Source organism: Nothoprocta perdicaria, unplaced genomic scaffold (assembly GCF_003342845.1).
Source record: "Nothoprocta perdicaria isolate Ctin4 unplaced genomic scaffold, notPer1 scaffold_186, whole genome shotgun sequence".
In the NCBI taxonomy this organism is placed as follows: domain Eukaryota; kingdom Metazoa; phylum Chordata; class Aves; order Tinamiformes; family Tinamidae; genus Nothoprocta; species Nothoprocta perdicaria.
The window spans coordinates 1,417,488-1,444,621 of record NW_020455049.1 but is presented as its reverse complement, the minus strand read 5'-3'; the positions used below and the strand labels follow the sequence as shown (position 1 = coordinate 1,444,621).

Genomic DNA, 27,134 nt, shown 5'->3' with positions numbered 1-27,134 from the left:
TAACCTGTTGGGAGCAGAGCAGTCAGCAAAAACAGAGTGTTGAGGCTAAAGCAGTTTTAAGCCCAAAGACTGTAACTCTTGCATGCTTGTAACTCTGCCAAGTTAGCAGATCTGCTGTCTTTTTTCTTATGTCCAGTGACGTAAACTTTTCCTTTTCCTTCTAGGCCATTCTTTAATGCCTACCTCTGAAACATCACCTAAAAATAGAACTTGTTCTTCTTCTTTACAGGAAGCTGGAGGCGCTACTAAAGGTCTCATTTCATCACAAGTGGAGATAGCTGCAAATAATGCAGCCAGCGCAGAAAATGAGAGGTCTGGGGAGAGCCTGGAAGGTCAAGCACCTACCAGTGTTAACTCAGAAGTGGAAAACAAATCACCAGAGGAKGGTAGTGCCAGGCTTTCTGAGAAAAGCACCATTCTGCCCAGGAGCTGGAGGTACCAAATAGAAAGGGCTTGGAAGAGGCTCAGAAAGTCTCCACTGCCAGCAAAACCAAAGCAGAATCCTACTTTTAATCTCAACGCCTGCCTTAAAGCAGCAAATAGTAGGATGCCAGCAAATCACGTGGTAAGTGGAAATGTTCTTGGCRTATGTTCCCTGATAGATCTCGGTTTACTCAGACAATATTTACAGCCTTATAGATATGTTCTACTCTTGTACTAAATCTTTTATTTGCCGTTAATGTCTCCATCTTCTCTTTCAGTATTTACACAAAAGATTGCGGGGCTTTTTGCAATATCAGTGAATATGTTACTTTGCTTCACTTGTCAGCTAGTAGCACAGCTGTTCTCAGCATGTAGTTATCTTTATTCAAATACTTAATTTTCAGTAGTGCTGTGAAAACTGCTCCCTTTTCCCCTCACTGTAGTAGGTTATGTATTGTGAAAGCAATGGGTTGCACGATGCACTTCCATAYAGGAGAACTAGGATAGTCCTGTAATTTTTTGACAATACTGCAACAAATGGAAACTTGGAATACCAGTCATATGAGTAGGAAGTACCAGTATGGTATGTGAGGGATTGAAACTTTGTGTCATGCCAGGTCAAGGCCTTTAGACTTCAGGATTGCCCCTTTTTTATTATCACCTGAAAGTTATTTTCCTTTCTATGTGTTATAAAAGTGGCTCAAGAATAATTGCTGTAAGTGAATTAAGTATTCTGATACTCTGAAGTAATGATCYAACTTCATATTACAGGTAAAAGAACCGAAGTATCAAATAATAGTTAAAGATCTCTCTCAAAAGGGTAAGTATTACAAAAGTGGACAATACGTATAATGTGATTTGCTTCCTCCTGTTTACTTAAGGAATAGCTAAGGCTATTAATGAGTATGGCTTAATGCTACAGGGCTTTCAATTTATTATAAAATATACTGAAATAGGATTTTAGAAAGTTGTAATCGCATGGTACGTTTTTCTTAAAACAAGACTTTTCTGCATTGGAGTTTAATGCAGCAATGCTTTTAAGATAACTACACTTTTGAGTGTTTTTAAACAAACCTTTATTTCAGCAGTGGCATTTACCTTAATGACTGTGATACAGGTCATAGCCGCAGGTCTTTCTGTCAAATGTCAGACAGCATCGAATCCCTGTATACCTGTCCGTAGCCAGCAAGGTGGTATGTCTGGATGTCCAGGTGTAAGGCTCTGCTCACGCTAGTCTCAGCAGGGCAAACTTAGATCAATACTTTGGTGAAGGTGTAACAGCCCTGCCATTGAAAAGCCCTGGTAAGAGTAAATAAAGACATGAAGGTCAGTGAAATGTCCACCAAAAACACCTCTACTGCACAGTACTTTATCTTAAGAGACTTCTTCAAGATATGTAGACTGCTCCCTCTAGCTTCTTTGTGAGAAGACTTTGAATAGGAAATCTATTTGTTCTATATTTAGGCATATTTGTTTTAGCTGCTAACTTAACTCTTATCATTCCGTCTTAGCATGCATTTGCTAAAAACTAATGGAAGAACTAGTAGAAACACATGTATTTTAGCCGTCTAAATCTGTATTTTTAGAATCTAACTTTTTTTTTTCCTTTTTTTTTTTTTTTTTTTTTTTTTTCCCAGAACTGAGAGCAAGCTTCAGGGCTTTTATAAATAACGTACCACTGGAAAAATGGAAGTCTCTTATGACAACTCATCTGAGAGTGAATGCTATTAATCAAATTATTTATGAGCATCCTTTTGATATAGATGAGCAAAAATACCAGATGCTTCTCATCTGGAAAAACACACTGGGAGATAAACAATCTATTACTAAGTTACTGGATGAGTTAAGGCATATAGATACCAAGGCTTATGATAATGTATTAAACACTTTAAAAAGTAATAACATTATAATTAAGTTACAGGTCACAGAATAACATTTTAAAATTGACTTTAAAAATGTTTCTGTACATATGTATCTGTAAACTTTCTATATATGAGGATGTCAGCAGACTGCTAGTGTAACTAATAGTGTTAACTTGAGGGTATCCTCTTACCTTTCAGTGACTCAGGGAGCCAAAAGTGCTTTGACAGGGTCAGCAGTTGGCTATGACAAAGACTGTGGTTGTGTTGTCCGCTAAGGTCTTCTGAGTTGTTCTGTGTTAAAGCTTGSGTACCAGATAGCAACGTGTGTGGCACTTCACCTGTCATGTCCTTCACACACATGGAAATATGGATGGGCCTATTGGCTGTTTTGAAGTAAACCATCCACAAGTGGTACTGTTTTTTTTTTTTAATGCAGAAAAGGCTGCTTTTTGTTTTGAAAAGATTAAATGTAATTTTTTTTTTGGGGGGGGGGGGGGGAGGGGAAACGATCACGTTTTGTTTCTTGAAAGACAAAGCTTGTGGTATCCTAAGAACTGTTAAAGCACGGCAATAAAACCCTCCAGACGCTACCCCCGTCTTGTGTGATTGCTGGGCTGTGCCGCAGGGCCGGTAACGCCTGGGAAGGCGGTGCGTTTCGCGGCGCGGGGATCCCGCCCGTTCCCGAGGTGCAGCTGTCCGCCCGGCGCCTTCCCGGGACACCTCTGCACCTCTGCGACGGGATGAGGCGACCGCAGGCAACGGCCGCCGGCGGCAGCGCCGCCCTGAGGCGAGCTCGCCCGCGACCCCACAACGGTCACCGCCCAACGGTCACCGCCCAACGGCCGCCCAGCCTCTGGGCGGGAAGGCGGCGGCCAATGAGCGCGCCTCGCGCCGTTGCCGTGGTGACGCTAGTCGGAAGTAGCGTCGCGAGGGGCGGGGCGCCGCTTCCGGACACGCTGTTGCATCAGCTCGCGGGCGGCGGCGGGCACGGCGGGATGGCGGCGGCGGGCGGCGCCGAGCAGGGTAGGTCGGGGCCCGGCGGCGCCGCCGCGGCTCTGCCCGGCGCGGGGGGGGCGCCCGGCGCCGCTGTCATGGCGCCCGGCGGCGCGGCGCGGCAGGTGCCCGCCGCCGTGATGTCACGACGTGTGGGGGGGGTGGACGTGACGTCACGGCGCTGGATGGGGGGGCAGCGTCCCGCCGCCATGTCAGGGGGTCCCCACGCGTGGAGGCGTTGGGTGGAAAACTGTGGAAAACGCTTAAAAATACATAAAAGCCGTGTGGAAACGAGGCCCCTTCCCGCGGCTGTGTCCCCCCTGCTGCCCTTTGGTGCCCCTCCTGCCCGCGCTCCCTCGGTCGGGCCTGAACTGTGGCTTTTCCAGGCGTTTTCCGTGCCCTGCCTGTAATGACGGGCTCTGGGATGGGCTTCCATATGGAAGCAGCGCTGGGGTAGTCCTGTAATGCTTGACACTGCTCAAACAGAGGGAAACTCGGAATACCAGTCGCGCGAGTGCGAAATACCACCGTGGCGTGTAAGGGGTTGGAAGTTTTTTGTTGCAGATCTTTACACTCCAAGGTTTGTCATTTTTTTGTCGTTGCCTGGAAGTTACTTTCCTTTCTGCTTATCGCAAGTAAGCTTTCTATGTGGCAGAGCCCTCGAATACTCCTGTCAGTGGACTAGCTTTTTCAGATATATTTTCAGAATTTTAGTTGTTAAACTCCCTTCTGCCCCCACCAAGTATCAATCAGTTAAATTTGGTAATGGATGGATACGATTTGTGCTTTCCTTAGGTTAGAGCTGTTACCTTTTTGTTTCAGTTCATGGAAAGCGAAAGTGCAACTYGCAAGGCTAAAAGTGAGCAGAATAAGAAGCTCCTCCTTGATGGAAATAAAATGTAGAAATTGCCTTGTACCTTGGAGTTCATGCATTGCTGCAGTTTTCCAGATGAGTTGACAGTGTCATTTAGTAGTCACCAAAACATTCCACCTATGGAAAGAAGAATGTGTACAATTACAGTGCCCAAAGAGATCATACGCCTGTAATTATTGTACAACAACTGTATTAATGTTGCCAGTGGAATTTTTGAGAAACAACCTGAGTTAATACAGGAAAAAATGTCATGCTTGTTACACTGTTAATGTTTTTTCTTTTTTAATTTAGTTTGCAACCTCTTCAATACTCACAGTCATTGCTTGTTCTCTGAAAGGAATTGTTGTTGAGTGATATGATTTGATGCCTATGGATCATTCCATTCACATGAGTTCACGTTCCCTGTTATGCAACAGCTCTGTAATGTTCCTGCTTTTCTGTTGTTCATAAGAGGTTTCCTAATAGTGTTGAGTGGTAGCAACTGTCATTGTCTTGGGAGGGAAAACAGAAAAATGAACAGAAGGAAGGGCTGTTTTTTAGCCTGGCATCCCAAAACAGCAAGGATTGAGAAACTCAGTCCTACGTGTGACCATTGGCCCTTCTGCCTTAATAGCTTTTGAATCCATTGATGAGTATTAATTAAATTTGACTGTGGAGTTAGAGCATTTAATATTCTTAAGCTTGCACGAGTTCTCTAAAATCAGGAGCTACTGGAGTAAGACAGAGACCTTTTCAGTGACCTGATTGYGGAAGAGACAGGGAAAATTCAGCCCCTACACACTATGTTGAAAAGCAACAGCCACTCACTGGTCAGCACATGCTACTTGGAAATGACATTCTTCTTGGAAATAGAGATGCTGAGGGGAAGCAATTGAGGGTATGGGATATAAATCCCAAGAAAATAAACTTCCCTAGATTGGCCATTCTTGAATTGGTGTAAATGAAATTGGGACAGACTTTTGTATAAAGAGATTTTGAGTGGTTTGTCTTGCTCAACAAGAAATGGTATTTTTTCCTAGTGTAATATACTGACTTTTGAAAGACATTATTCTCCTATTCCTTGTTTCTTCCCAGGAGAGCATGCTGCAGTCCCGGAGAAGAGTTTTATTTTGTTACTTTGATCCAGTTTGGCGCTACCCACAAGAAAGCCAAAAGGGGGAACAATTRCTTCTCTGTGTATTGCATAGGATGCTCAGAGGAGTTTCAAATTTGCACTTATCGCTGATCTCTCTTTCAAACATGACCAGTTTGCTAGTATCTCTGAATCTGACTGCAGTGTAGTGCCAAATGTACCTGTGCTAGCTTTAAGATAGCTATGCTCTTTTTTTAGACTAGCAATCAATCTAGAAAACAAACTTTGGGCYCAATACAGACTGTGAAATCAGCATGAGAAACTCATGTTTGCACAATACTCTGCTCAGCTGCTGCTGTTCCCTAAGAAACTTTGTCCACAGATAGCTCGGGTGCACTCCAGTTACTGCTTTATGTTGTCTTGGACGTGGGATTCGGGCTGAATATCGCTCTCAGCATAAGACATTCTCCCTCTTAGGTCCCCTGGGCTATCTAGTTTCTTTGATGTATTATGCTTTTAAGTCTGCTTCTCCTGCAACTAGACATAACGTCAAACTTTATAATTTCAAATGTTGAAGTGTATACCAGAGTTGCCAGAAGTAATTTTTTAGCTTATCTGCTTATCAGAGCTGAACTGGTGCAGACATTCGCAGGTAGTATTTGCCATCTCTCCTCACCAAAATTAGCACTTACAAGTTCTGTTGTCTTTGTTGTATTTATGTGTAAGTTTGTACAACTTCCCGTTTAGATTGGTTTACAGATGTGGTTGGAAGGCACTTTGCTGCTTCAGATTTACTGAGTTGTTTCTCATTAGTAGCCTGGTGTATGAATAATGGCCATAATAACCCTAATAATACTTTGCAAATGGTGTGTTGCTTTCCTTGCAATAGATCTTCAAAGATCTTTCCTTTGAGATATGGGTTCATTTCTACACAGTTTATTCCTATATTTTTTTTTCTTTACTCTTCCCTCGTATGATTCATTGATGCAAAATGAACATTAGAGGAAAATTTATGTCTTAAGTCTACCTAGTTAATGAACGTAACTATTTCAAACTATTTTATGTGTATAGCATGTGGAATTCTGTCTGTGATGATAAGCATCAGTGAATATTTAGGAATCTGAAATGTTTCTAGTAAAATTAACTATTTGGATCAAAGCTGAATCCTATACAACTATGTAAGACAAGCCCATAGAGTCTAATTATGGTCCTTTATTTACTTGTTGTTTCTTATTTACAATGGGCAACTGCATGGGTAAACTTTGAGAAAGATTTTGCTTGAATCTGACCTTGCATTTTTATTTGAAGGTTAAGTATCTGTTGTGACATTTGAGTTTTTTCTATCACAAATCTCTTTTTATTAGTTCTGCAGGTCTCTTAAAGTCATGTACCACTACATTTTATTTATGCTCCAAAGAGTCAAACACATGTCATCTGGAGTTCATGTTGTCCTGTTGTGTTGTGAGAAGGTTGTACACATAGCAGCATTATGGCCACTGCCTGATGTAACGGGCTAGTCTGTTATCCTTTCCATTTTATGTTTATCGTAGCAATGTAGGGAAATGTTCTTAGTCTATGCATACCAGAAGAGCAGCTGTTTAAATTTTAATATTTACTTTCTCTATAGGAAAAAGGATGCTCCTGAAATCTTTCTTAACTGATGAAATTTCCTTGCATTTGGAAAAACAAATAATTCTGCAGATTCTCACATCCTCTCTGCAACATAACCACCATTTACTCCCCAATGCCCTTATATCCTTTGCTTTCCAAAAGCATTGGTCTGTGAGCATGTTCAGTGCTTTGGAAACTACTCATAAAAAGGTCTTTGCACTGTTTAAAAATTCAACAGTTGGTGACAGTGGTCTTTTATAGATCTGGCGATTAGGGACACAGTTTTAATACTGCCTCCCTCAYTTTATTGCTCTGTAACCTTGACTACATCTTAAATTATGTTCTTGGCCAACTACCTAAGCAGGATATTGGCTTAATGTTTATACAATGCTTTAAACATGAAACAGAGTTAGAAATGTTGAATCACTGAAGGAAAATACCAACGTTAGATATACTGGAGTCAGTTCTAGCACAGATACTGCAATTTCCACATTGCTTCATGCTTGTCTACTTTGCATATTTTCCAAATCAATTGTGGAATTAAAAAAGGAACGTGATCCTTTTTCTATAATCTGTGTAGATTTTGCTCAAAAGCAATTATATTCATGTTACTGGGGAGAGAGATGGCATAGGAGAAGTGTGGGAATATGCAAAAAGTTGGGGTTGCTGGAGCAAGTAGGAGTAACTGAGCATCATGTTGGGAGCTCACATATTGACACCAGTCCTGTAGAGACTTAAGTATATGCTCAACTTCAGTAGAAATATTTACAGCCTCTCCACAATATATAAAATTAATTACATGTTTAAATCTGCAGGATCAGTGTTTCTCCAGGGTGGAATAGAGAGGAGAYTGATGAAGCTTGCTGTGCTTGGAGAATTTCCTCCAATTCTAAACAGAAAATATTTCTTCAAGAAAAGGACATGTTCTTCTGCCCTCACTATCCTTTGTAAAGAATACCCCCTGAAAAAATAGAAAATGTATCATTATTCAATATCTTGTATCAAGTAGTACAAGGATATATTCTGGTCATGGGATCTCCTTTCTATTTTTAATTCTTACCAAATGTCCTGTGCCTCTGTCTTTACAGCTTCCAGCTACAGTTTTATTCTGAGCATTAGTGAAGAGGAAGCCAGGGTGAAGGCTTTGAATGAGTACCTGAGCACTCGTAGTTATATCCAGGGGTTCACATTTTCACATGCAGATGTGGAGGTATTCAGAAAGTTTTCGGGGCCACCTGTGGACCAGTATTTCCATGTTGTCCGGTGGTACAGACACATAGAAGCAATCTATGATGGCAGCAGTGAAAAAAATGACCCTTGTAAACTTCAAACAAGTGAGTAATACAGAATTGCTGGGCAGGTTACAATCTAGCCTACATTGCATTGATTTTTATGCTAAGAACTCCCTAAAAGTTCCTTTACATTCTTTAATATTCTTGCACACCTTAAAATTTACTATATGAGCTTGTATTCAAGGTCACAGYGTTCTACCTGCATACAGTTACATGGTACTTGATGCATCCTGAGCTGTTGGAATGCTAAAGCTGTGTTTCCACATTTTCTTGTTTGGAAAATTCCTCAATGTACAGAACTTACTATTGATAGCTTCTTTAAAAAACTGGTGACTGAAGAGTGAATGTGTATTTTTATAGTTTATCTAGCATAATACTAATTAGAATACAATATTAGAATTTCTTCATTTTTTTTTTTTCCTTGCAAGACTAACTAAGTATTTTTTGTATAGTTTACAAATTCATACTWAGCTGATTACTGCCTCAGCCTCAGGAGATTATTATTAAAGTGAGGTGAATTTTGAAAAGAATGTTTGGGGTTCTTTTAACCCTGGTGATCTATGGATTGCTGATGTTTTGAGGAAATACTGCTGGTTAATCGAGGTTATTGTGTAAGCATGGGTGCTGGCATTTCAGGAGCTGCATCACTCCCCTGAGATGTTTTCCAATGAGCTAGCCTAATTTAATCGCTTTATAGTGTGATCCTTGCTCAGGGAGTCATGGAATAATTAATAGTAGTAACACAGAGTTGTTGTCCAGCGTTTGCAATATCCATGAATGAATGCATAATGTCTGCTCTGTCATTTTTGCTGAAGGCTGTTGACTAATATTATTCCCATACAATCTTCCCACAACCTATCATCATATGTGTTTTGAGTTCCTAGCAGACAGCAGTTAAAATCAGACAGCTGCAAGTAGATTTTGCATGTGTGCRTGTGTGCCTGCATGGGCTTACACTGGATATCGATTTCTTTTCATGCTGGCTCTGATAGTAGATTTAATGCCACTAGCTCCAATTCCCCAGCAGAATTTCATGGATCAGGGTAGAGCAATAAAAGAAAAGGTCCATTAAATCCTTGATGATAAGTTTCTCCTTTTTCTTTTACCACCTCTGCATGTGTCACTGAAGTCCGGGACGGGTGTTCTTCAGTGTTCAGTATGCAAGTGACATATAAATTGGCCACATTTCATAGAACTTGGATATTCTTGTATCAGCAGCTTTGAGGGTCTTTTAGAAGGCTCCAGATGCGCATTAGAGCAAATGGACTTCAGTTCAGCCAGGGGAAGACTCTTGCTAACAGAGATCTTTTTGAACAACCTAAAAAGTCCACCTTCTACCTCCTTGGTGTTCTTATGACACCCAGCTCTGGAGCTGAGAAATTTAGGATGCAATATCTAGGTTTTTCTTATCTTTAGTGTGGTTGTAAGCCAAGAAAGCTTTACAGTTTTATGTTTTATTGTGCTAACCCACATAGGCTTTCCTCCCTGAGGGAAATTKGAGCCACAAATAAGCATGCCAGTGTAATCTCTGTAAATCAAACAATAAACAAATCCGTACCCTGATATGATCTGCACTATGGAAGTACTCATGTACTTGAAGTGTTATGTGCAGATACAGACAACAAAATGTTTAAAATAAATATATATTTCTGTGGACTCTTAGCAGGGGGTTCCTTTTTCTATTTTTTAAATTTAGACAATTGAAGAAAGGAAGGTGAAGAACAGATTTTTTTTTTTTAAATGCAGTTTACATAAGTTTATTTTGAGTCATAATGTTCATATGACAGATCAGGGGAACAGAGTTAATGAACATTCTGAAACACAGGATCTACAAAGGCAGTTTTGCTGTCCAAACAAACAGTTTGTATAATATTTTAATTGTAGTTAAAAGGCATACCATGAGAATTCTTAAAGCGGATACTACACCTGTTAGCCTGGAAACCTGGTTGCATTTCTGAATTTCCTGTTCTGCTTCCATTCCAAGTTAATGTGATAATTAGTTTAACATCATTACATTTGTAAGCAGGCCAGTGCATGGGGAATTGCAGCTCTGAGTGATGATGCGCTCATACTTTTCTTTAGAAAAACATCAATTAATAACTATGATGTTGTTTCTTAAAATAAAAAAAATAAATACTATAAGCCTGCCCTTTCACATCCAGTGTGTGCAGGAGAGCTAAAAGCTACAGTTTGCATGGATATGCCATGTTTCTAAAAGTAAGAAGATGAAGTCAGTCTAACCCACAACCAGATAGGAAATATGTAGCCTATTTCACATTAAATAATTTTTCAGTGTTTTAGAGTATGTTGCTTTGGCATGAACTGACCAAGCATTTAAAACAAGATTGCTTGGTAGCTTGTTTCATAAGTTGTGATTAAAAAATAAAAAGTTTTTGTTCAATAAAAATTGATTTGTTGAACTAAAACTGTCCATGAATGCAATCAGAACAATGGTATTCTGTAAGGAAAATAATGAGAACAAAATGAAAATTCTGGAAAGAAAATGTTGACATGTTCTGATAAAGTATGAACTTTCTATTCTGACAACACTTTCGTGTTGCTTTGAAGTTTGTTATACTGTTTACATATGCATATATAACATTATTTAAACATTGCTGTTACGGTGTAGCAACATATAATTGCACTGCTTCAGTGAACAGCAAACTTCTTTATTCCTATTTAGATCAAATGCAGATTTCAAAATGTTAAAATTCCCCAAAGTATAGTTCTGCTGCTTCTTTCCAGCTCCTGTGATTATTGTCACTCCTGTTACCCTGGGGTTCATCCACTCTCTGCAATGGCAGAAGTTACCCTTTCGCTGAACTGGAGCCCATTTSTGATAAAAGAGTGTGTTCAGAAATCTTTTGTGTACAGAGCAAGAACGTACGATAAAAAAACTGAAGTTCTGTCTAAATTTTTTGGTTTGCCCTCCCTCTCACCTTAAGCRTATTCTGTCAATATTGGATCCAGATACTAGGTCTGGTCCCTGGAGATTTTTTGCAAATTATGTAATATGCAGTCATGGTAAAATCAGTGGCATTGCAGAAAACCCAGGACTGATGTAATATTTTATTAGCAATTATTTGAATTTTGAAGCTCTAGTTAATGCGTACCAAATTGCTCTTTTTAGCATGTACTGAATTGCATGTAGTCACTTTTGTATCTTTTCCTTTCTGTTACTTGAATCAAAAGTTAATAGGAGTGGCAAGACAGAGAGTAGATAATAAACTAAATTGAAATAATTTACTATGATTTCCGAGGCTTTGAAATGAGTCTGACAAAGTTAGTTTTGATTTCTACAATGGGATCTGTTTTGTCTTATTATGTATTTTTTTTCCTTTTGGAGTAACTTAAGGATGTGATAAGTAGAATTCATTATGCTGCAAATCTGTTTCTAGAATGTGTTTTCGGTTCCTAAATTTTTAAATATTCTAAACTATTTTATTTTCCCTAGGTAAAGGCAAACGTGTGCAACCTTACTGGTCTCCTCCTGAAGGGACAAAACATTCTAGACTCTGCCTCTATAACAGCCTGACTCGCAATAAGGTGACTGAATGACAGAATAATCACAAATAGAAAASTCATCTAAATGTTTTTTTCTTGTCCTTTTTATGAGTAGACAGATTTCTGGCTTGTGTTTTATAGAGTGCGAAAGAGCAAGTGCAAAAGGTACTATTTCAAGTATATTTGCAGAGTCGAATGTTACAATGAACAAAAAATACACTTGTGTGCACATATATGTGTACGCTAAAATTAATGCAATTAATATTGCTTTAAAATATATAATACATACATGCGAGTTATTGTCATTTAAAATAAATAGTAATTCAACTGTAATAAAATCAAAATAAAATCAGAATTTCTTTCTTCAGATCTTATTAGTGCAAGAAATTCCTGCTAATAATATTAATGTAATACTGGTAAATCTTCATGTAACCTTTTTTTGGAAGTCCTTTGAAGAAGAGGAAAATTGAAAGTAGTGATGTTTGTTATATAGGATGAAATATCCAAGTATGTGTGAAGAATTTATAGAACACTTTTCAATGGAAAAAAAATCCAAATCTTTTTAATTTAGTACCATATTTTGATAGAGCAGAGGTAGCATAAGCAACCACATTTAGTTTTCTCTTTTACATGGTAAAGGTAGTGGTTGTCTTTTCTTAAAGCTGAAAGTGGAATAGCAATTACCTTTTTTTTTTTTTTTTTTTTCCTTTTTGGTAGTCAAAATCACAGTTTTTTTCATGTTGTGTCATTCATTTGTGATGTTACTGAACTGAGACCATCTGCCTTCAGTCTGTTCCGCTGACTATAACTTCCCTTTCAATTCAGGAAATATTTCAGCCTCAGAATGGCAAAAAGGTCACGTGGTACTGCTGTGGTCCAACAGTATATGATGCCTCTCACATGGGACATGCCAGGTACTGTAATTCCTGATTTTTGGTACAAGTTTTGCTTTCCTGTAAGCAAAAGAATAAATAGAAGAATGTATTTTATTTAGATGAATGTGTTACTGAAAAACAGTCTTATACTCAACACTCGGGAGTTAAGTTWAGAAAAAGTATATTATATAGATTATAAAGTTTTATGAAGTCATTGTGTGATTAAAATTTCCTAGTAGATGAGAGAAGGTTTAAACTGCCATAAATTTATTGGCAAARTAAATTTAAATTAACCAAATTTCAGTTTATTAATTAAATTAATAAATTTAATTTAACCAAAATTGAAGTAGGTTGTTTATGCTTAGAGTAGAAATGTGTTTGAAGTATTCAATAAGATCTCCCTTACATATTTTTGTATTTTTAGGTCCTACATCTCATTTGATATCCTGAGAAGAATCTTTAGGGATTATTTTAAATTTGATGTTTTCTATTGTATGAATATTACAGATATTGATGATAAGGTAAGGCCTTTTTGGGTTGCAATTTGAAATAATGTAGTTTGAGTGTGGGAGTAAAAGAACCCTGTGTAAACAGCACAACTGCCATTTCATAAGCCAAGATAAAAAATGTGCTAACTTGTACATGTATTTCTTACGCAAAGTTACTGATTCTTTTCACTTCTTCAGTAGTCCTTTGGTAGCAGAGCCTTTCTTCTGTATAAATGAATGCTGTTACAAATAATGGAGAATGAAAAAGTCCATCAAACAAGTTATCTTTATAAAATTATTATTATCTGTTGTTGAGGTACTTAAGTAACTCTGCAGAAGCACCTAGCTAAATCCATATGGTGTGTTTAATTTGTATTGCTGCCTGTAATTCTTGTAAATTGTTAAATTTCTTGTAAATTTCTTGTAAATTTGTCACTTTTGAAGAGTTATTGGTATGTAATAGTTTTTTGTATATTCTACAAATCTATGTTGCTATACAAAATATTGTCTTGTTTCTGTTTTGTTAGATCATCAAAAGAGCAAGACAGAATTTCCTTTTTGAACAATATAGGGAGAACAAATCAACACCAGCTCAACTACTTGAAGACGTTAAAACTGCCTCACAGGTGGGCTCCTATTCAATCCAATTTTTTAGTAATGTAGCAAAGCATCTAAAAATATTTCCAGGTTTGCTGTTGCTACCTATTTGTTTAAACTTGTTTTAATTCTATGGAACTGTTACCACACAAATTGAAGCAGGTATTAAACAGTTACTGGAATGGCCATTGTTTTAGAAGTGKGGTTTGAGATCTTTCAACACAATTGACAAGATCTATCCACACAAAAATCATGTTCCTAGAGTTGTCTTGTGTGTGTATGTATTTTTTTTTTTTTTTTTGTAGGATTGAGAAAACACTTGGATATTTGTTAGAATTCAAGTTCTAAGTAACTCTTTAAAACGTTTTAGAACTGTAGAGGAATAACCCTTCTGAATCATTGGCAGACTTAGAAAGCACAGAGGTCTGCAAAGTTTCAGGGATTTAGTTGTGTTTGTTGAGTTGGAGGTAGGAGAAGGTGATTCTCTGGTCATTTTAGAACAGCAGATCACAGATCACTCATATTAGTGAACTGAATACACTCCTTGGAATAGGATGTTTGGAATTTTTTGTGCAAATCTGTCATTGCTTGACATACTTTTTAAGCATTGTGTGTAATATATACTTTTTAAGCATTGTGTGTAATATATGTGTTTTCCATTTGTGCTTCTCCATTTCAGATTTGGGATAACCCAGTTTGTAATTAGGGTGGTTGACTGCATAGAAAATGAAAATTACTATGTAACTGTAATTATGATTTTTTGATGTATAAAAACTTTAAAAAAAAGAACATCCGTTCTTTTTTAAAAAAGAACAAACTTAAAGAAAAAGACATAAAGCTTTATTCAAATGTGAAATATATTTTGTTTTGAACTACTTAATATATTCATCTACCTTTCTTTCTGATGAGTATGTTTTATTCTATATAGTTTGGTATCAGTAATTTATTTGGGATAATGTATTATTCATCTCAAGCAAGGTACTATGTAGCTAAGATATATATTATATGTGGAATATAGCCCTGTTGTAATACCAGATGTTTTTTAATGTTCTTTTCTGGTTGTAGCTTTTTTCAGTTAAATTAAATGAGACAACAGACCCAGATAAAAAGCAGATGTTGGAAAGAATTCAGAGTGCAGTGAAGTCTGCTTTTGACCCTCTGGAAGAAGCAGTACAAAATAAGCTCCCCACGGAAGAGATCAACAGATATCATGAGGTCAGCTTGAGCATGTTTTAAAAGGGTGTTTGTCTTATAGTAGCTGTAGTTTCAAAAAATGGTATTTTACTTGCAATTACCTCTTGGAAAAAAAAAAAGAGGAATGGTGGATTTGAGAATCTTCTAGTAATTATCACTAAATTTAAAAAAAAAAAAGAAAAAGTCATATCCCTGGGTTCAGCTAAATAGTTTTAGGATGCTGTTCTTATCAGTGACACCCCACTCCACCCAACAGTTGTGATAGTTACTAAGGTGGTTTATCTTCTTGCACAGATTTAGACTTTCTCTCTGGCTTTTTGGCCTGATGGAATCAGTTTCAGTAGGAGTTGCTGAAAATTATTGCTGAAAATAATTCTGATCACTGAAGTATTAGATATCTTGTAATAAGCTATCCCCTTTAAATATAAGAGATGACCCATAAGATGCAGTTCCTTAGATCATAGTTGTTTTTGAAGTATATGCATTTTTAAAGACAGAAATGAAAAGTATATTCTTGATGAGATTCMAGTTCTTTCAAACACTTTTTGGGAGTGTGCAAAAGCAATTTTTTTGTTAGGATTGTGTACTAGTAATGGAGGCAGCTGTCAATTCTCTGTTTATCTTCTTTTGCCTCCAAATATATGAAAGACAATGTGATAATAAAGTCTGATAGAAGAAAGGAGTACTCTATATTAATAGCCAGGTGTCTTTTTCCTTAAGCAAACGTCTCCAGTCAGAATAAAATCTTCCTGCAGTTTGAACAAGGCAGGTCCTAGGTCATTTGCACATTTTTTTGTTTGTTTTACAGACACTGTTGGAAGAAGCAAAAGATTTGCTGTCTGACTGGTTGGACACAAAATTTGGCAGTCAGGTGACAGACAATTCCATATTCTCTAAGCTCCCCAAATTCTGGGAAGCAGAATTTCATAAAGACATGGAAGCTCTCAATGTAAGTATACAACCTTTTGTATTCTATTCTGTCTCTTGTTTTCTATTTTAAAAGTATGCATGCTATGCCTCATAATGCATAGAATATAAATTAGCCCCTTAATACATTTAAAAARCTCAAATTTTAACTTTATCAATAAAGTTTTCAATCTGTAATGTGAATAGGTAGTTGTTAGGATTCTCAATCTTAAAACCACTATACATGTTATCAATCCCAGATAACTAGAGATAAAGCTTCACAACTGTGCTCTTTGCTTCCTCGTGTAAAATGGACCTGTAATTCCAGAATTCAGAAATTTTGGAGAGGCTAATAGCTACAAAACAGAGCTCTGCCAACCTCAGCATTTAGATTGACTGCTTATTTCTCTTGAGCAGTGAAGAAATTATGTGTTGATGACAACAAACAAACATATCCTTGATTTTTATAGGTGAATATGCAGGGGTTCAGGTCAGCAAAGTTTTATTCACTTGCCTCCAGATCAAGGATGAACATAATGCCTGTTCTGCCAGAAAAGCAGTAAATGAAACAGCTAGGATCTCCTGCAGTTGTTTATTGGTAACATGGCCTTAGAGGATAATAGAAAAATGAACACAGTACATTAAGCCTCAGAGCAGGAAACTTGAAGTAGGACTTTCAATTTATATTGTCACTTGCTTTGGAATAAAAAAATATGAATATACAATTCCATTTTTTTAATCTATAGGTATTACCTCCTGATGTTTTAACACGAGTTAGCGAGTATGTTCCGGAAATTGTGGAATTTGTTAAAAAGATTGTGGATAATGGTTACGGGTAAGTTCCTTAATGAATGGTTCTGTTGTGTGCTTATACTTCTTCAGAGGCAAAAAGACTTTTAACAGTTACTGTTCTATTTTTAAATGCAATATTCACAAGCAATTTCTCTTTGAGTAAAGAAACTTAAGGTTTCTTTTATCCTGATAATAATTTATGGCACTCTATATGTCTTATGGCCTCTTAGAAATACAGATGTTAGATTATTAATTTGATAGAGTGAAATACTCATTTCTGAAACAAATAGTCAAAGTCCCATTGACATGAACTGAATTTGATTCAAAGCCTTCAGCAGGGATTTTCAAAAGTGCCTGAGTAGATTGTTAGAAATCATTTAAAAGGAATAAGTCTTTTTTAAGAACTATTTTTCTGCCATTGTCTGAAATTTTTGTGTGTGTCGGGAAAAAAGTTAATTTTCTAGAAATTCTTAAGTATTGTGGTAGAATCCAGGCTGAAAACCATGAGTGCGCTTTCTTTTAATAGCCTCAGTTTTCAAATGTGGAAATATTTTCATTATTAAAAAATAAATCTTGTGGTTGAACTGCCATCATTTCTCTGGCATTTTCATGCTCAAAAACTGCATTTTTTTATATTTCTTAAAAAAAGCCTATACAACTTGCATTGAGGTCAAGGTCTTGAAAAGAGTTAAATTCTTTGTCATGCCTGTAGTGGAACAAAATTAGCACAGTGAAGGAGGGCAAAACGGAGTGTGAAATAAACATGATTCATTCTATATAATTGAAAAATATTAAGAGGTGACATGACAGGTTAATGATTCCAACAGAGGAAATTTCCACAATACTTTTGACATATTTTAATTAAAAATGTTAACTGTTCCTCGTTTTGCATTTTATTCTGGCTTTTAATGGTTTGTCTGAAGTCCTTATGGAAAGGTATAAGAACTTAGGCTCACCTAAGTCGCCTTTATCATACYGACCAGTACCATACTCTTTGTGGATACACTGAAGAGTTTAAATGAGGTAGTGATTTGGGGGGATAAAATTCATTTAAGTGTTGATAGAAAGTTAATTACATAATTATTTTTAACTTTTCAGGTATGTGTCCAATGGATCTGTGTACTTTGATACTATGAAATTTGATTCTGCTGAGAAACACTCCTATGCTAAATTGGTTCCTGAAGCTGTAGGTGATCAAAAAGCTCTTCAAGAGGGTGAAGGTAAAGAGGGGGGGGAAAAAAAACACAGAATTAAATTGCTGTAGGTACACATTATGTCAGATCTTTTCAGTTCATTTCACTGAGGTCTTCATCAAACTTATTTTCAGAGTTGCATAATTTACTTTCTGCACTTCTTTACCTCTGGATTTGTTTTCCAAGGCTTTGTAGCTTGAGCCAGCACTTTGAACAGTATTTTGTTTGGAAAATACTGAGAAATTTTCTTCATTCTAGGATGACTTTTTTATCAATCTTTTTTATCAGAATTGTGAATAGCCCAGTTGTTTGACTGCAGCCAAGTCATTTGGCTGTTCATCTGGTTCAAAGTAGGGAGAGCAAGGACTTAAAGGTGAGTCTCCCGCATGACAGGTGAAAGTCCTTCCTACCCAGCTATGTCTGTTTTATGACAAATATTTATTTCCTCTCTCTCTTATTCTGCTGTCATACTGAAAATTCTTTACTTTGTAAACCTTGTTGTGTTGAACTAAATCTGAATATAGGTCTTCTGATAAGAGCTACAGTAGAGGAACAGCTTAAAACACTCAATAAAACATGTTTCATTAGTTAGCTTCTGCTAGTGTAGTACCCTTAAAGTAGTAAAGCATCCACAAAATGTAAAAAAAAAAAAAATAAAAAATGTAATTAATAGATCATGGCTGAAATCAAGGTAGCAAGCAATTTCTGAGAGAAATGCTGCGTTAAACTGCATAGGATTCTTACTAATTTAATTCCTTAGAGCTGAACTTTCTGTGCAAATGTGAAGTAAAAGGTGCTCGCTTAAAGCTCCATCTAACATAAATGCATAATTTCTACCACGTAACCAGATAGTACTATGTTATTGTTGCTTACTTTTGCAAATATAAAGCAATATAGAGTGTTTACTACAACTAGAAGCATGCATATCCAAGTTTTCTCTTGTCACTTTAGCTGGCCTGACTCATTTATGATGATTGCCCACATCCTGACAGATAATGTCACTTTGACTTGCAGAGGCAACAGAAATCCTAAACTTTAAAAGTTGTAACAAATGCACRTTGAAGTATAAAACTTTTAATATTCAAAGTGCATAATGAAGTATTCTAAAGAAATGAACTGCGAGTATCTCGGTGATTTGCACTTTAATCTTGGCGATTTTGGCAGTTGTCTCCATCTGAGGTTTTTATATAGTAGGTGATATTGTTAAGCATATTTAGTATTGGCACTGTGGAAATTGTAAATTCCCTCTGCTTTAAGGAGTTAAGATGCTGTAATAAGACTGCAACTCAAATGATCACAAGGCACTCATAGTGATTAATGCAGAACACATTTGTGATGAAAACAGTGATAATAAATATGTAGATATTGGATAATTATCAGCCATCTTGTGCAGCAGCTGAGTTAAACTGTGGAAGAAATATCCTATGAATGTATTGTCTGTGTGTATTTAAGTCAATTCTATGTGTAATTGTGTTAATTTTGGTGTGAAGTGATTATGCTTTGTTGTGTTTTTGTATTACTTTTCTGAAACTGCAAAATTGGAGTTGTGCCTGCAGAARGAATATAGATGAATCTCATGTGTCAAAGCTTAAAAAGCAATGCAGCTGATTTTTCTTGTAATCTTTCTTGTCAACCAAGCATTGATCAAGAAGCAAAGGAATAACAAGGTTAATTATGATGAATTTAGAGTGTTTTTTTTTCCCTTAATTCACACAGTGTGAAGTATGACAGAGAAAAGAATCAATAATGCTAGCGTTTAAATAAAATATAAATATTTCTATTTTGTGCTTTGAAAGGTGACCTGAGTATATCAACTGATCGCTTGAGTGAGAAGCATTCTCCAAATGATTTTGCTTTGTGGAAATCCTCCAAGCCAGGAGAGCCCTCATGGGATTCTCCCTGGGGAAAGGTAAAGACATTGGAGCTGGATTTTAGTTCCTCTACAGCTTATCAAATACCATGTTTTATAACTCACATGTTTTGCAATTCACAAATATGATGTCTCATATTAGTGACATCTAGATCATGGGGGTCTTATATTCAGTTGTGCATTCTATTGCTGTGCTCACTAAAGGATTTAGAGTGCATATATTAACATTAAAAAGCATCTGACAGATTCTAWAAATAGAAGCATAAGTTTGCACACTTACAAAGTCTGCTATTGGTTGTCTCCTGCTTAGCTACAGTCCTTATTTGCAGAAGATTTACTTCCCTGTCTCCCTGCAATCAAAAATACTGATTGTGTTTAGTGTAATCTGTATAATCAATTTGTCACAGATATATATGTGATACTGAATCTTGAAGTCCAACTGGCATCCCTTTATGAAACTGAGAGACTGTGAATCTTTTATTTTTCTAGATTATTCTGTTTCTCACTTCTTTACAGGTATAACAGGCTAGGGACATACCAGTGCAGAAATGGTGCATAGGCAGGAGAGGAAAACAAATAATTAGCAATTACTTGAGGCAATGTCTTTGTCTAAACAGGGCCGTCCAGGCTGGCACATTGAATGTTCTGCAATGGCTGGATCCATTCTAGGGAAGTCGATGGATATTCATGGAGGTGGATTTGATCTTCGTTTTCCACATCATGACAATGAACTGGCACAGTCTGAGGTAAATGATCTGCCAAGGGTCTTCAGACTGCAGTGAGGAAGCTACATGCTTAGCTTTGACTGCACCTTATGCAGATCCATCAGGTCATTTTTAAGATATTACATGTCTTCTGTATAAGCATAACTTTTCCTCGTTATTTACCTGTATTATCCTGGTTTGTGATATATATTTATACRGTGCTGATTCCTCTGTATTCTTTTGTTTTTGCTGCAGGCATACTTTGAAAATGATTACTGGGTTCGATATTTTCTGCATACTGGTCACTTAACAATTGCTGGTTGTAAAATGTCCAAATCTTTAAAGAATTTCATTACTATAAAAGATGCCCTGAAGAAGCATACAGGTAAAAATAACCTTGGAATTTGAATGCTTGTGATGTAGCTTGAGTGATGACCGTATTAATTTTGCTCTTTAGACACAAAATGAAATTTCCAGAATTGAATAAATCCAAGTGTCTTTTTTTCATCATTAAATAGCTAAATAACTTTAGAACAGCTTCCCTGTTTCTCATCTGTAAGGTGTGGATGATTATATCTCCCTTTTTTGGTATATGAATTGAGAGTAACAATGTTAGATTGTGATGCTCTTAGCAATTACAGTATCAGAGGCCATAAAATACCTTAGTTTATGATTATTTTCTTTGTTTACTTTAAAACTGATAGCACGGCAGTTACGGTTGGCTTTCCTCATGCACTCTTGGAAGGATACACTGGATTATTCAAACAATACCATGGAGTCAGCTATTCAATATGAGAAGTTTATGAATGTGAGTAAGCTTTTCATTCTTTCTCCATCTCTGTGCCCTTTGTGCTGTCATACATGTTTCAGGCAATGGAACCCAAATTTATATGGGCCTTATCCCCAGAAGGAGTTGCCTTCTGAATTCAGAAACACCCTCCCCCCCCATTTTTTTGTTTTGCTTTTAGTGACCTCTGAATTCACATAAACTCCTTAGACAGCTGTATTTTTCAGCAGCTGGGTGCTCTCAGATTCTCTTGAGTTTTGATATGTCTGAGCAGCTTGACACTTGTATGCAAGATTATTTTCTCAGCCTAGCTTGCTTTCAAGACTCAGTCCAACATTCACTCTCATAATATGTCCATCTCATCAGACTTCACACAGTACAACTAGAAGAGGAGGGTATAGTGTCATTCCTACCTTTACCTCCTCACCACATATATAAAGCATTTGTCTTTAGATCTGGCAGCTGGGGTGTGAGGGGWCAGCCACTGTCCTCTGCATAGTTTGGGGCAGTGCTGTACTGCAATGATTTGCAGATCATTGATCTTGGTCTCTCCAATTGCAGCTGCTACACTTTTTTATGTAAAGCATTTGCTTTGGGCCATGGAAKAAGTGAAAATGACCTCTCACCAAGTGGATTCCCACCTGAAAGAGCCCCTTGTTATACAGCTGTTTCAGTTCTTTCATTCTTTAGCTTACTTTGCTGACAAAACACTTTATCTTCAGAATTCTCATTTAAAAAGAACATAACTTTTGTAAACGGATTTGTGTTTGAGCAGCTTGATGTTAGGGTATCATACCTTATTACAGTGTGGCAGAATCAAGACATGGGACTGAATTACAGTAATACTGTGACTTTGAGTTACACAAAATATGTGGGTTTCCCTGTTTTGACAGATGTTCAGTGATCTGGGCTGAAATAGCTTTCTAAAGTTGGTTGCATCAACACTAAGTAAGAAATAGACCTTTTCTTAGTAAGTATTGTTTTTTGTGTGTGTAGTTTAACCTGTTTTTGAGCTATATTCTTCTTTTGTAGGAATTCTTTTTAAATGTGAAGGATATTCTTCGAGCTCCCACTGATGTGACAGGCCAGTTTCAGAAATGGGAAAACCAGGAAGCAGAGCTGAACAAAACGTGAGTGAAATATTCCAGCTTCTCTGTGAATAGCCATGATGTAGATGCATGTTTTGTTTTTTCACCACAAAATGATATTACTTCCAAAATGCCTCACTAGTGATAGTTAAGACTTATGTAGCACTTCCAGTGAGTATCTCAACATCCAGTAAAATTTACAGCTGTAAATTTTTAGCTGTAAAACCACTCTATTCGTGTTGGGGAAGAGAACTACTTTGCTATATAGCTGTCATTTTCTTGAAAAGCTGCCCTCCCATCTGAGGAATGGCTAGTAATCCTGATACAGTCTAGAACTCTAGAACTTTTAAAATAGTATTTTACACATTTCAAAATGCAATGAGTAAGCTGAGACAATCAAATTAAATGACTTGACTTAGATCACGAAAGAAAAGATCACAGTGCCAATGTTTAAAAAGATGTCTTGTTGAATGGAGAGAAAATTAATGTTACAATATTTCACTTTTATAATGAAGCTGTCATTATTGTTTGCAGCATGAACAGCTTCTTGTGTGGTTTTATTATTTGCAAAATTTAAAATCGATGCATTTGACTTATTGGAAGTAATAACTTGTTCCTAGGGCAGCTTATTGTTGTTAAGAGATGCTTGCTGCTGAATATTCAAGTACAGATGCTTCAGTTTGGAGGTGTATTTTGAAAACTTCGTTTTCAATTTCATTCCTTGCCATTTTTTAAAAAATGGAGAAAAAATAGTGATGTACAGGAACAGGAAAATACAGGAAGAAATGAAATAACAAAATTGTTCTGCTTGTTAAAACTGGTATTAAAAAGTCAGTTCCTGGGGAAAAATATATATATTTATATATTTATATTGTTTGGATAGTTATCCTGCATGTTTTTCTTCATAGCAGGAAACCATCAGCCATGACGATACTTTTCTTTTGTTCATCTGTTTTTCTTCAAATACAACTGTGGCCACCAGAAGATTATCTCACTTTTATGTCCCTTTTGTTTTTCTAATAGTAGTTCTTCAGATTGGAGAAATTGTTCAGAGTAGATTGCAGATCCTTTTGACATAAATAGTAAATAAAATTTTTTCTTCTTAGTTTTTACGACAAGAAGGCAGCAATTCATGAAGCACTGTGTGACAATATTGATACTCGCTCTGTCTTAGAAGAAATGCGTTCATTAGTCAGTCAGAGCAACTCCTATATTGCTGCAAAGAAATCTTCCAGACAAATGCCAAACAGACTTCTTTTAGAAAACATCAGTTCCTATCTAACTCAAATGCTAAAGGTATGTAATAGCAAGGATTGAAGTTGCTATTGCACTGTGCAATTATTGCTGTTGTATTTTTCAAGTATGTAGGGATCTGTACGGTCTTTGTTTAAATCTCGCAGAAATCTAGAGGCCTTTCCTTTCTCTGCCCAACCCCAAAAAAAGCTCGAATTGCGGTGCTTGTTGCAGCAGGGACAATTTGGAGGCCTTTAYGCTATATTTATTTATATTTATAATCTTATTTAATGTTTTCATTAATAGTAGGAAGCTCCTAATRCATTCAAGGAAAATTAAGCAGTAGGAAAAAACAATGAAGTCAAATGTTCAAATCTTACAACATTACAGCTAGACTAGAATGACAATTAGTGATTTGTGGTATCAAAAAAAGGAGGAAAAAAAAAAAGATCTCTTTCTAGAGTAGTGAATTGTGGGTTAAATCAACTAGGTGGCTTCAGAACTCTAGTATGTAATGATTTTTGCTTAGTTTTCACATATCTGTTAGTTTATACAATTTCTTTTTTTCCCTTGACCAGATATTTGGTGCCATAGAGAGTGATGATGCAATTGGGTTTCCTGTTGGAGGAAGTAGTCAAAACATAAATGTAAGTGAAGGACAAAGTACACCGTACAAAATTACTCTGTGTCCTTTTGTAGTCCTTTGAAAGCTTACATTAGATCAAGTGATTACATTACTGATATGTAGCTGAATTCTGTTCTTGCAGCTTATAACCTTTTGAATCTGAAGCAATGAATTGACTTAGGAGGGAGATTTTTTTCATTTACCAAGAGCTGGGTTTTTTATTGGTTTATTTAATGACAGACAAATTGTACAGCAACCAGAAAAAGAATTATCTTCTTTTCTGAATGATGAGTCTGGTTAAGAAAACCACATGTTGACTAAAGACAGTACATGCCAGAGCCTGAACACTCGTTACAAGTATTTGTATGTTAAGTAGTCTCAAAAATATAATTATACTGATTAAAAATCCTTGTGGTAAACCAAAAAGCAGCCGGGAGGCAGCTGGAGTTTCATCCTCATTTTAATCTCTTTTTCTGATCTCAATTACAACCACAAAATGTATCTGGCTTTCAAAGGCTGTTTTCTTTTGGTCGCCCAGCAAGTACCACTGTGATGTGGAATTTTCCTGGAAATGCTTGGAAGAAGCCTAATGCATGAGGCTCTCTGCATCTAGCGCATGCATTGCTCTCTGTTCATCGTGAAATTTTGGCTTTAAAAGGCAATGTTTTGTCCAAGTGTTTGTTTTGTTTGTTTTTTTAAGTGCACATCTGATATCTAGTAGCTTCCAATATCAGTCTCATACAAGCTTACATTCAAAGCTGTGAGCACCATACATGTTTTGATTCCTTCATAAAAATGAATAACTGAAACATTTGGGGTGTAATAATAATAACATAAACCTTATAATCACCAAAGAATGAAAAAGAAATAACTTATGATTGAATAATGTGAATGAACATCCACCTGGTGTTTGCCTGGGCAAGTATTTATATTGCTGTGCTGTGGAAATCTTCAGTAATGATATATATAACAAGGATAATAATGAAAGATGCTGAGCATTCCTTTAAAAAAAAAAACCCAGTAAATTCTAATTTAGCTCAGAATTATTTTGAATTTCAAAAGAAAAGCAATTCTTTGGTCTTTATCTTTTCAGAGAAAATGAAAACCAAATCCATATTTAACACAGTGCTTACAGTAGACATACTTTACAGAGGGGTGGCCATTGCCTTGGAACACAAAATTACGCTTTTCACTCTTTTAAAATAGCACTGCCAAAGTTAGTGAAAGCAAGAGAATCTGGTGCAGAAGGGGGATTTTAACACCTGTTAGTAATGTAATTCATGTAATGTAATGTTAGTAATTCATGTAATTTTTATAGTATTTGTTTTTCTATTCACGGTCAATTCAAAGCATAGCAGCAGTCATGTATCTCTAAGCAGATATTTTTGCTTTTCACAGGAGGAAGCTTCAGTTTTTACTACCTTAGAAATTACTGATTTTAAACATTATGATATTAAGATGTTTACTATCAAAAATGTTTTTGGCTCTCCCTTTTAATAKTCTCTCTCAGTCTTCCATGCAGATGCTTCTTCTTAGCAGTAATTACCAGGTGAACATTCAAGGTTGGAAAGGTTCTCATTAATTACAGAAGGCTGTGGATCAGGTCCATTGTTTCTTTGTCCAAATGAGATGAAGGACTCAATGGATCTGAAGGTCATTATCTCCAAAAAAGGCACAATCCTCTTTAAAAGCCTGACAGAGCCATGACTGTAATTACTGTGGTTCAGTGATTTACTTGAAAGGGGAGCAGGAGAGACTTGAAGCAGGAAAACTGCAGATCCCAGCGTCTCATTTTTCAGATGAATTAAACATTGCTATAAGGCTAATTGTTCTGGAAATCAAAAACTTTAATCTTTAGACTCCTGACGCATAACAGAGTAGTAACAGGACGTGCTTTCATGCTGCTGCTTTGTTTGTGCATCTCAAACTCGTTTCAGTGGAGAGAGCTCAGTGGAGAAGCAACCATTACTCAGTGTTCAGTCTGTTCTTTCTGCTGAGCCTGTCAGCACAGGTGCCAATTTTGAAGCTGGTTTTATAGCATGAATTTTCACTTATGAAAAGTTTTTACTGAGTCCTTCAGTATGTTTCAGTGGGTGTTTTTAGAGCATAGCGGATGGTAGGATTTGTTGTTTGCACAGCAATTTGTCACAGAGATTTAACAGCTAGGTGAAGACATGTGGAAACTGTCTTTACTTAAAAGTATAAATCTTTCCCTCTCCTGCCCTGCAAAGAAATGTTGCTTCTAATGTAACCAGTCCTACTGGTGCCCRGCTTCTCATCTTGGGATTGCAGAGAAGCGGTGGCAGGCAGCACTTTCTGTAGTTACTTCTGTGGTGGTTCACCATTCAGTAATTTCTTGCTGGTGCTATTCACTGCCATTGAGAGCAGGACTCTCAAGACATTCCTGTGAGCTTTCGTGTTTCTTATATCTGAAATACTTCAATACAAATTTTTCACCACTTTTTTATTTGGTTGGAGGCAGGGAAAGGGTGGAACAAATGCACATTAGGATAACCTAACTTCTGAGGAATAATTTTGTGTTCTAGTGCAAATAAGTCTTAGCCTGAGGTGCATCTGGTATTATTTCTGAGGAGCAGTTTCACCTACGTAAGATATCTTCAGAACATGAAGGGGCAAATTCAGCTGGGTAGAGTTCTCCAGCGCAGGCTTGGCAGCTGTTCTTATGCTGTTCTTATGCTATCTGTTCTTATGTTCTTACTGCGTTTTAATTATCCAGCCTTTAGCATAGCCCTCCAAAACTGTTGTATCTGCACAACTGAAAGGAGAAGAAGAAGGAATAGGGAGAGTGGGCGTTTTTCAGATTAGTTTCATGTGCTCAAAACCAAAATTGTTAATAAATGCAAGTCTGTCCTGCCCTTGACATGAATAGAGCAATGACAGTTTTTGTTGGTAGGGATCTGTTCTTAGGGTCGACTTCCACCCAACAGCATCTACCCAAGTGGATAAAGATATGATTTATCTTTACATCCAAGTATCCAGGTGGATAAAGATATGATTTAAGCCTAAATTCTGAATAACGGATTGTAGAAATAATTGTTCCACAGATTGAATCTACAGTGATGCCATACCTACAAGTCCTTTCTGAGTTTAGAGAAGGAGTGCGACAAATTGCCAGAGAGAAGAAAGGTGA

The 27,134-nt window shown here is 36.8% G+C and overlaps 1 protein-coding gene across 3 annotated transcripts in view; it reads left to right on the top strand.

The window, feature by feature from the left end:
- CARS (cysteinyl-tRNA synthetase) overlaps positions 1-27,134 on the top strand; it is a 47,044-nt gene that overhangs the window by 6,456 nt on the left and 13,454 nt on the right. For all 3 annotated transcript variants that reach the window (XM_026036765.1, XM_026036764.1, XM_026036766.1), the window contains exons 8-25: positions 230-565; positions 1,195-1,243; positions 11,582-11,673; positions 12,457-12,545; positions 12,931-13,027; positions 13,522-13,620; positions 14,657-14,806; positions 15,594-15,734; positions 16,438-16,526; positions 17,582-17,703; positions 19,473-19,585; positions 20,164-20,292; positions 20,506-20,635; positions 20,955-21,058; positions 22,070-22,167; positions 23,232-23,421; positions 23,937-24,005; positions 27,049-27,130. In XM_026036765.1, the coding sequence (XP_025892550.1) occupies positions 230-565; positions 1,195-1,243; positions 11,582-11,673; positions 12,457-12,545; positions 12,931-13,027; positions 13,522-13,620; positions 14,657-14,806; positions 15,594-15,734; positions 16,438-16,526; positions 17,582-17,703; positions 19,473-19,585; positions 20,164-20,292; positions 20,506-20,635; positions 20,955-21,058; positions 22,070-22,167; positions 23,232-23,421; positions 23,937-24,005; positions 27,049-27,130 (2,179 nt within the window). The remainder of the gene's footprint in view (positions 1-229; positions 566-1,194; positions 1,244-11,581; positions 11,674-12,456; positions 12,546-12,930; positions 13,028-13,521; positions 13,621-14,656; positions 14,807-15,593; positions 15,735-16,437; positions 16,527-17,581; positions 17,704-19,472; positions 19,586-20,163; positions 20,293-20,505; positions 20,636-20,954; positions 21,059-22,069; positions 22,168-23,231; positions 23,422-23,936; positions 24,006-27,048; positions 27,131-27,134) is intronic.